At 32.6% G+C, this 10,920-nt stretch overlaps 1 protein-coding gene across 2 annotated transcripts in view; it reads left to right on the top strand.

The window, feature by feature from the left end:
• Positions 1 to 23: 23 nt before the first annotated feature.
• Positions 24 to 10,920, top strand: part of LOC131950250 (uncharacterized) — an 11,767-nt gene continuing 870 nt past the window's right edge. Inside the window, exons 1-8 of one of the 2 annotated variants that reach the window (XM_059312325.1) lie at positions 24 to 89; positions 5,879 to 5,934; positions 7,054 to 7,381; positions 7,607 to 7,728; positions 7,899 to 8,088; positions 8,278 to 8,448; positions 10,234 to 10,317; positions 10,909 to 10,920. The exon at positions 10,909 to 10,920 is cut by the window's right edge and continues 870 nt beyond it. In XM_059312325.1, the coding sequence (XP_059168308.1) occupies positions 7,294 to 7,381; positions 7,607 to 7,728; positions 7,899 to 8,088; positions 8,278 to 8,448; positions 10,234 to 10,317; positions 10,909 to 10,920 (667 nt within the window). In that variant the 5' untranslated portion in view covers positions 24 to 89; positions 5,879 to 5,934; positions 7,054 to 7,293. Of the gene's footprint in view, positions 90 to 1,025; positions 1,122 to 5,878; positions 5,935 to 7,053; positions 7,382 to 7,606; positions 7,729 to 7,898; positions 8,089 to 8,277; positions 8,449 to 10,233; positions 10,318 to 10,908 lie in introns of those variants that run through there. The other variant, XM_059312323.1, reaches the window with a different exon arrangement.

The following is a 10,920-nucleotide window of genomic DNA, read 5'->3' as shown; positions in this document are numbered from 1 at the left end:
ATGCGCTGGTTATATATGGCTAACAGTTATCGATGGCAGGGTATATATAATACTGAAACGTTTTATTTGATAAACAGGAATAATAGCAAGTAAGAAATTTTATTTATATATATATATATATATATATATATATATATATATATATATATATATATATATGCATGTATGTATATGATATATAACATAAATCATACATTTAGTCTTAAGAGTCTATCGCTTTACCTTGATATCCGTTTAAAAAAGATTACGTTTCCAATTTTAACTGCCCCATCTCTTAAGAGCGATTATTGGCAACTATTGTCGCTCTATAATTCAACTTTTCTTTATTTTTTTAATCTCGATGTAAGTTTAACATGTGAGCGTTCAAAAAAGTCTCAAAATAGGAAAATATATCTATTGTACTCAAAAGCAATTAATTTGAATATTGCTTTCATTAAGCAAAGTTTCACATAGATTGTTTCTGCTAATTCTTGGACGATTTCCGGTATACTAAAGTGGTAATTTCAAATTCTATAGATTTCGTTGCATTTTTAAATGGCCTCCTATATCCGGAAATAGTAGGGTTATTTCAGTTTTATTAAAGATCCTATACGATGGCTGCTATCGACCTGTGTGTAATTCCCGGGAGACTAAGTTTACCGGGAACTGCCGGGAATTTTGCTGCAACATCTTGCCGCCTCTATGTGTTTTCTCGAAAATCAATCTGTTACCGTTATTGAATAAGCTGAATAAATAAATTGAATAAATTCCTTTTGAGGTGACATCAAAACGTTTACTGTTATATAAGATTATACAAGAAAGCCTAGGGGACCTCACTCCCGCTCTATATATTTTAGTAGATCGCTTCTTTTTTACACGTATTGATTTTCCACACTAGTGCTCATGTAAGCTAATATCAATACCTTGCTTTTATGTTCACCCGTTTTCAAACAATATGTCACTTACTTAATGATTTTCCTATCGTAAAATATATCTTAACTGGATGACCTAGAATGAATGATGTAGAGTACGGGTGAAGGGAGTCATTTTAATTTTGGGTAAAGAGCTTTAAAAGGGCTCGGTTGGGCATAGTGGGATATCGGTTTTGAGTGGCGCAGTGTAGCGGTCAGATTGAATCCAAGGTAAATGTGTACGTCTAGTAAAAATATTTAATACAATAAACATAAAAACACTGTGACTTTCTATGGTTCTAATAAAACGTTTTACATTTTTAATTTCATTTTTAGCCAACCTTATTTGTTATTTAATATGATAACAAGAAATAATACCCGCGTTTAACTACACAATAATGCATCCGCCGAACGTTATCATTTGAACTCGAGTTATTAAAATTTCACAAATTTCAGCACTAGATTTTTTGGTTCTTACTTGTCGAGTCGTGGGTTTACCCACACTACCACCCAGACGTGCAAAGATGTGCTGTATAAAAACACTGAGTGTACGTCAATCACCCTTCGTAATGGTGAAATGAAATACTCTTCGGCGACCTCCACGTTGTCCAATGCGTTGCCGTGCGAATTTTGGATCTACCGGTTACCCCTTGTTTGATTTTAGCACACCGAATTCCTTCTGTAAGGCTCTCTATAGAACACTTGTGATCGGCATAGTTCTCATGGGGGAGCCAAAGTCGCACATTTTCACGCGAACCCTGGGCGTCAGAGGGCGTACCTTTTGCATTTCGACAACTAGTACCCTGACGCTATAAACAGGACACCCAGTTAATGGATCTAGCATAAGGTAAAGGGACGACCAATGGAATACTTCCAACGGAGCAACACCCCACCGATATAAAAAAAATAAATAAATCATGCTGTCAATCATAGCTGGTATGTAGACCTACTCAACTTCACAAAGTTTCATTACGATCAAATAAATAATATAGTAATGTGTAAAAGACATTTTCATTTTCCTATAGCCTATATAGATTTAAAATTCTAAACTGAAAAACAAACCGTCTTACGAATTATTAATAAGTAAATGTAGCACACTTTTAATCAAAATTGTTCAGCATTATGTCTAGCCGCCTTTACTTCCCTATCGTGCAATAGGTACTCATCAGAGCTGAGTGGAATCAGGAGCGTTCTACGCGAATTCGAACTCAAGATTTTTGGGTAGCGTTCTAGAGTTCACTATAATATCTATTAGATACCTTTTGCTAATAATTTAAATTGTAGAGTATTACTAGAATACCCGTCATCCGTTGGATAACTGTGGGTTTCGGGGGTCATCCATCAAAAAACATCACGTCTGTCACTCAGAGGCATAGCGACCCTTCCCGGCGCCCGGGGACAAAGTTTTCGATTTGAACCACCCCCCCCCCCCCCGCAAGATTTCGATTTGACCCCCCCCCCTCAAACTTTTGATGTGCACACCCCCACCCCCACTCAAACTTTCGATTTGAACCCCCCTCAACCTTTCAATTTATTTTTCCAAACCATTTTGGCGCCCCAACATATATCCCCCCCGCCCCCCCTTCCCCCATCCACCTCCCCCCGCCTCCCCTTCCCCCCCCCGCCTCCCCCCCGCCTCCCCTCCCCTACCGTCTTTATGCAACTTGATTTACGCGGATAGATTCTAGATCTAGATCTAAGTCTAGTAGTAGTAACTTTCAAATTAAATTTAATCTTAAATTAGCCAAACAAAGATTTATATAAAATAATTAAGGCCTGAAATAGATTCTAGATGTATTAAGGCCTGAAATAGATTCTAGATGTAGAATTTACATTAAGTCTAGATCTAGAATTTACATTGAGTCTAGTGACCTAGATCTAGGCTAGATCTAGATCTAGGCTAGATTCATAACTTTGCTTTGACAGCTGATCTTTAGATCTAGAGAAATTTATTGTAAAACTAAATGAAAAAAGACAGTTGAAAATTGATATAAGTGTTGGAACGTAATAAATACAGCAAACGGACGTATTGTTAAAGTTATGACCGACAGAAAATTAGATTTAGAACGCGTTAAACTTTTGAATGGGAACACAATTTTCTTCGATAGACGCCGCCATTTTATTGTACTAAAGAGTAAACAAAAAACTGTGACGTCACGGTCCCGCCGAGTGTAGTGGTCGTTCTAAACTTTTAAAAATAATGGGTTACTCTGCGTATGAATAAATCAATAAATTAATTAACGTCTTTAAATAAATGTGTGATTAACAGTCTGTCTTAAAACAAACATTTTTCTCTACCTACATACTATTTTACAGCTTTCCACGATGTGTGCAACCATGCGAGATAGTCAATCAGGCAAACAAACAAACAAACAAAAAAACAAATAAATATTCAAACATGTAAACAAACTTGACTTTTAGTAGTATTAGATAGATAGATGATATATTCAAAGAAAACCATTTATTTTCTGCTTTTTACTTTCTCGTATAAACGAGTAAGGCCGATAGAGGAAGTATTGTAATCGTGCACAAAAATAACATGAAATTTTGACAGTTTTCAACGTTTTACTCCTCAGTCCTTCATCACATCCGGAGTATAGAGGACTTATTTTAATCGGGCAAAAAGGATCAATACAGATTTATCAAAATTAAGAGGTTTTATGCGTAATCCAGTCTGAAAAACTGGGCTTTGCAATTCTGTCCGTTTTCTGTGTGCTAATCTGTGTGTGTGTAAACACGATAACTTGAGTACCGTTACAGCTAGGTTGATGAAATTTTATATATAAGTATTTTATTAAAATCGTAGATCCGTTTCAACTTTTGAGCGATTTCCGATAACCGGAAGTGGTATTTTTTCTACTTTGAATTTTTCAAAAGCCTATAACATGAGTACTATTTCAGATAGATAAATGAAATTTCACATGTAAGTCAAAGATCTAATTCTCTACCTTCTGTTAAATTTTGAGTCATTTCCGTTGAACAAAAGTAGTAATTTACGCTACTTCCGAATTCTCAAAAAACGCATGTAAATTTTTAAAGTACTAATAATATTGCGCACTATTATGCACTTTTTATTTGGCGTTCACTTGGTGTGCAATTAATTTGTCTACGAGATTTTATTCTATTTTTAAAACTTTAAGTATTTAAAATGGATTAAAAATCATGTCTATATCCCGAGTTCCCATCCCCTGTTGTTTTACATAAGAATATTCGAGAAAGTTTAGGGGAGATCACTCCCGGTTTATTTATTACATTATTAGATAAAAGCTTGATATTAAAACGTTGTTTTTTTTTGCAATTGTTTTTTTTTTCAATACTTTAAAATGTGTATTTACTATAGAGTTGCAAAACTAAAAACTATGAACCTGACAATGCGCGTATAATTTTAAGGAAAGAGTAGTACAAGACAGCCTTCTAATTTCAGGAAAAAAAATGTATTTAATTTAAAAAAAATTATCAGGCATAGTTATTTCAATTATAATTAAAGAAAAATATCATTTATCAATAGGTTAGTTGTGAGAAATATAGTTTAAGAAAAATAATATACTCTATATAAATGATCTATAAGTTTGAACTTATAAAACAAATGACCTTTCATAATATAGAATAAAGCGGGAGTAATCTCCCCTAAACTTTCTCGAATATTCTTATATAACACTACGGGGGATGGAAGTCGGGATGTAGACAATTTTAAATCCATTTTAAATACTTAAACTTTTAAAAATAGAATAGAATCTCGTTAAAAAAATAATTGCACACCAAGTGAACGCTAGATAAAATGTGCATAATAGTGCGGGATATTAATAGTACTTTATAAATTCATGTGCGTTTTTTGGAGACATCGGAAATAGCGTAAATTACTACTTCCGGTCAACGGAAATTACTTTACGTTTGACAGAAGGCAGAGAATTAGATCTTTAATTTGCACGTGAAAATTCAATTTTTTATCTGAAACAGTATTCTATAATAGGGCTTTGAAAAATTGAAAGTAGAAAAAGTTCCACTTCCTGTTACCGGAAATCGCTGAAAAGTTGAAACAGAACTAAAAATTAGATATAATACTTATATTTGAAACTTCATCAACATAGCTGTAACGGTACTCAAGTTATCGTGTTTACAGACACATATACACACACAGATATACGGACAGGATTATAAAGCTAAGTTTTTCCGACTTGATAACACATAGAACACTGAAATTTTTGCCCGATTAAAAGAAGTCCCCTAAACTTAGTATTTGATGAAGTACTGAGGTATAAAGCGATGAAAACTGTCAAAATTACATTTGATTTTTGTGCACGATTACATTACTTCCTCTATACTCAGTATACGGAAAAGTAAAAATATGAGAACTATGTCTATACATTATAGAAGAAAAAAAGTTGAAGCGACATATACTGAGAATATTCTGGCAAAATACCATCTCAAGTTAGGAGTCAAAAAGAGGAACACTCATTTAGCCATTAGCAGTAGTTATAAGACACGTAAATGGAGATGGTTGGGCCAGGTGCTCAGTATCAGAGCAGACGCTTTGGTTAGGTCTGCTTACAGATGAACAAGAAAAAACAAGTACGGCCACAATAAACATTTAGAAGATCAATAGAGAAAGAGTTGAAGTAGAGAGACCTAAAGAGTTTCTTCTATGCCCCCCCCCCGAACAAAATGAAATTTATATAAAAGAAATATACTTTTAACAGTGTCCTCCCCCCCCCCCCCCCGAAGAAAGTCTACCGCCCCCCCACCCCCCCCCCCCACCGGAAAATTTCAAGTGCCCCCCCCCCCGCCCGGAGAAAATAGTCTGGAAGAAACACTGCCTAAAACTAAAGCTGAGACAGGACGAAATGGTGTTGACTTGTTGTGACATGTACTCATGGTAGTTGCGAGATGATGATAATGTGTACTTGTGCGCATGTATGTTAATCAGATTTAACATTGAAATCTGTTAAACGTGTCGGTCATGTTTTAATATAATTTGAATTGTTTTCTAGGTTTATGGCCAAAATGTTTGTGGCGTTGTATGTTCTGGCTGTATGGCAGACTACAAGTAAGTAACTCAGGTTATAATTTCTTTACTTTGCACTGACTACTTTACATAAATTCATACAGCATCACTGTTTTGTATATATGTTAGTGTATTTTAATTAGCTCCAGGTTCAATCAGCCTGTTAAAGAGTAGGCCACAAGAATTTCGTTTTTAGTTAAACATGTTCGGTAGCTGGTATTCAGTGTATTAATAGGTCGGACATTGAACGTCATTGGGTGTGCACATGTTTGTTTGGGTAGGGGAGTAGCTGTAAACCCATATATATATATATATATATATATATATATATATATATATATATATATATATATATATATATTATATATATATTATACATATTATATATATATATATATATATATATATTTATGTATATATATGTATACATATATATATATATATATATATATATATATATATATATATATATATATATATATATATATATATATATATATATACCTACATATATTTTTTTTTAATTTTGTCACCCCTCCCTATTTTTTCTAATAGCTTACATTTGTGCACAAGTTATATTAATCCGCCTATTAATTTTAGCTGAGTCAAGCTACGATTAAATTATTAGATTAGTGTTACCCTACCTCAGTTGTTGATTGACTTATCATTTAATGAAAATTCTATAAATAGTCTGTTACTAATAAAGCTGCATGTACCATTGTTTTCTCTATAAGTAGCAGGTCTACGCCCAGGTGTCACCAATTCCCCGTGTCGGAATCTCCGATTTGCAGTGTGAAGTGACTTTTTAACTCAAATTAATTATTAATTGAACTGGCAAAAACTAATATCTTCTTTACATTTTTCAATTTTTGTCTTGGTGTCACCCCCTAAATGGTGTCACTCGGTGCGGTCCTCACCCCTGCCACGCCTCTCCACGCGTCTGCATCGATATGCAATTATGCATGTCTCTGTTCAATAATGTTCAATAATTTTTATTCGGCCAAAAACTTGACTTTCATGATAATAGAGATTTAGAAAATCATCTATTTCTTTTCCTTTCCTCACATTGTCGAGAGCTGGCGGAGAACATGGGTAAAAAACATTAATTCTTTTATCCTTACATGTTAAGTTTTTTTTTTGTTTTTTTGATTTGTAATACAGATGCAAATATCTGCAATCCAGCAAAAGAAGATTTGGATTACCAAATAACGTCGCAAGATTTTCCGTGTTCGAAAAATACAGGAGTGATATGGAAGCTGGGAGAAAATACAATACAATGTGGATATACCACAAACGTTTGTACAAATATGTCCCCGACGAACTTCGGAGCAAACTTCAATGTTACAGGCAAAGTAACATGCAAGACCAGTTTTTTTTATACCAAACGTTACCGGTTTGGATATGGAAGGAGGTCTTTCTTTAACGATGAAAACGGATAAAAGCGATTTAAATGAAATCATTCTGCTAACCTGCCTTTTCACAGTAATTGGTATGTCTCTTGGCCACTCTTTTAAAATTGTGTGAAGTATTATCACAGCAGTTTTTTTTTTATCATTTAATATTATTTGTTGGTAAATGTATTTGTGTACGTCTATGTTTATTTTTGCTCGAATCTATATGCATGATAATAAACACGTTTAATGGTTCACGTACATGTGTGTATAGCAACAAATGGTCACATAGACTGATACTACCAGAAAGTCTATACTTTCAGAAAAACTCCGTGATATCAACTGCACCCATGTATTCAGAGACGACGGCCTGCATATAACGTGCAGTACCGTTAGACGTTACAGGGCAATAAATCGATTAATGGGTTTAAAACTGATTAGTAAGGTATACATTAGTATTTTATTACACACGTAAATGCCTTTATTGGATTGTTTAGATGTATGCAAACATACTGCATGTTATAATTCATTGTGCAAATATTTTAATAGCTGTAAAGTATCAGTTAATTTTGCTTTTATTATTATTGAAATAATTTATTAAAAAAATACATTTAGACTACTTTTAAATCAGATAAGTTAGCCGCTTGCGAGAAGTTAGAAATTCCTAAATGTGAACATTTCATATCCCAAGAAATACTTGGAATAGGCAACAAATCAATAAAATCCATCATTTATCCCTATATTACCGACCACGAAATAGTTGAAATTTTTGGTGACAGCAGAGTACTGGACACTATCAAAGTTGGTAAGTTCAAGATGTTATGTTGCTGTGATAAGTATTTGAATATTAAAATTTTGCTACAATGATTTTAGACTATCAAAGGTTCTTATTTTGAAAGTCAGTTGAAGTAAATAAACATACAAAACAAACGTGGCTGAAAAATGTTTTTAATCTGCTGGCAATAGACATCGCGCCCTTATTTCTCGTTTCTAGATTATCCTAAAATTGGATTTGAGGAAGGCTGTGATGACGGTCAAACAAACAAAAATTGCACTGTAAGGCGACTTGACAACAGCGGTATAAAAACTACCATCAGATGTTTTGTAAATGGGAAATTGGTGAACGAAACAGATGCGAGGAGCTTAACTATTTCCTTAAACGCAGGTTAGAGCTTTAACTTAATAATATAATGTATTTTTCTTAGCCTAGAGTAAAAACTATTTTACAAATTATACATTTACAAAGATTGAACACGTTCCATTATTAATTATCACATATTTTTTAAAAAAGGGAAGGTTTTACATAAAAATCATCTGCGTTCGATATAAAAACAATAATATTTTTAAAGCTTTAGTTATTTAAATGTGTCTTGTAAAAGAACGTAAGAGAAAAATTCGAAAACAAAAATTATTGTAATATTATGTTTTTAAAGTAGTGAATAATTTATGTAGAAAAAAAAATATTATTAAGCATGTTATTCTAAACTTATCTAAACAAAACTTTTTTTAAAATATCAGAGTACTTAAAAAAACAATTATTTTATAAATATTTATAATAATACACCACTATTTAAAGAAATGTAATTATCGCCTCTTTAATCACTGTATAATCCAAACGGTTTTATGTATGATGTGTTTTTTCTTGCTGACATTGCCACGAAAACCGTAACTCTGATCGCTGCATTAATCATAACCGTCTAATATATATAAAATAACAATCTAAAAGGTACATACAATATAGCATCAGATTATTTTAAAAAAATATAACCCTTGTTTTGTTGAAGTTCATTTATTTTATTCATACACTTAAATCGAATATAAACATCTCTTGAAATAACATGTAAAACAATATAGTGAATATACGAGATCATAGAAATGCTTCCTTATAAAAGATAAAAAGTTAACATTCATTAAATTATTATCATTTATAACCTACGAAGGACACTACCTTTGTTAGGATACTCCTCCAATTTTTTTTTTGCTTCTATTGAACATACTACGTTGCGCTGTGGGACACACCCTTGAAATGTGCCCAGAATCATCGCAGTATTGACTTTTGAGGTCTTCTGACCCTCGATGTACAATTTTAGTACGCCAGTTGCATGTTGTACTGGTCCCGTTTGGCCAATTGCGTTGTATCTGTCCTGGCTTTCTAAAGCTATAACAGGCACCTGTATCTATATCCATACTGCACTCATTGCAAATGTGACCTTGTTCATAGCATTTTTGTGTCGATAAGATATTTTCTTATATATATATATATATATATATATATATATATATATATATATATATATATATATATATATATATATATATAATTCTCTTCTGGGAGACGCTAGAAAACAAGCTGCAAGCGCGCCTTACAGTCCCCTCTCTTTCTCTCTATCACTATCACTACCACCCCCACCCCACCCCCACTTGGTCTGGTGAGCTGTAGTCAAACTAAATGTTTACAAATCGTAGAGCCGGGTTTAGTGACGGCTATTAGGGGCAGATAATTTAGTTTGAAACGATTTTAAACTTACAGGAGGTAAGTAAGAGGAGGCTGCTTTCACGGTGGGGGGGGGGGGGGGGAAGGGTAGGGTCGGGGTTAGGAGAAAGGGGGGGTTAGTATTTTAAAGCAAATATTTTCAGTGGCAGCATTGGTACTGTAGAATTCACAAATTATGAATTACTGAAAAGTAGAAAATAAAACAACTCAATAGCGGCGTATGATACGCCGCGGGTCCGCTCGTATATATATATATATATATATATATATATATATATATATATATATATATATATATATATATATTTAAATATATATATATTTAAATATATATATATATATATATATATATATATATATATATATATATATATATATATATATATTATAACCTTCGTTTACCAGTGAAATGTAATAATGGTCTGTTACATATCAATAATATTATTTTTTCCGCAGAAGTTATATTAGCCGTTAATTGCTACTCAAACAACAGTTTTGGATGGAATTCAACTTTGCCTACATTATATTTTAATATTAAAGGTAACCCAACTATTTTTGAAAAGTTGAAGACGATCGTTTATATATTATATTTGTATTTTACATTTTATAAAAACATGACTTATTGCTATACATTTTATGATTTAAATAATTTTGACTAAAGTGTGCTTTCTATTGAAAATTAAAAATACACAATAGCAAAGTTCATTTTCTGTGAATTAAAGACTTATATGTCGCAATATTCATCTGTTGGTTTTTCATGAAAAATTAATTGCAGATTAAGCTCTACATTCCTTTACGTAAAAATACATGTCTATACCTGAGCTGTGTAACATAAAATTAAAGCTTGGAACTTAGGACATACACAAACTTAAACAAAATGTAAAAATGGTTTTTCTTATGTAATAATCACAACCGTTGACACAAATACTCCGTTACTCTCTCAAGTGTGAGTTTGTTACGTCTCTTTTTTGTAAACATGCGATTTATGTCAATATGAAGATTTATTTATATTATTGCTTATTAAATCAAAACTAGTTTTTGTTTCAGTTACATTTTCAATACTTTTAGAATCAAAACGAATAAACATCAATTCATAGAACTATTACATTTTCTAAAATGTTTGTTCCCCAGAAAGCAAGACAG

Source organism: Physella acuta, unplaced genomic scaffold (assembly GCF_028476545.2).
Source record: "Physella acuta isolate Inbredline_101_S28 unplaced genomic scaffold, ASM2847654v3 ptg000746l, whole genome shotgun sequence".
NCBI lineage: Eukaryota > Metazoa > Mollusca > Gastropoda > Physidae > Physella > Physella acuta.
This window is presented reverse-complemented; position numbering and strand designations above follow the sequence as displayed.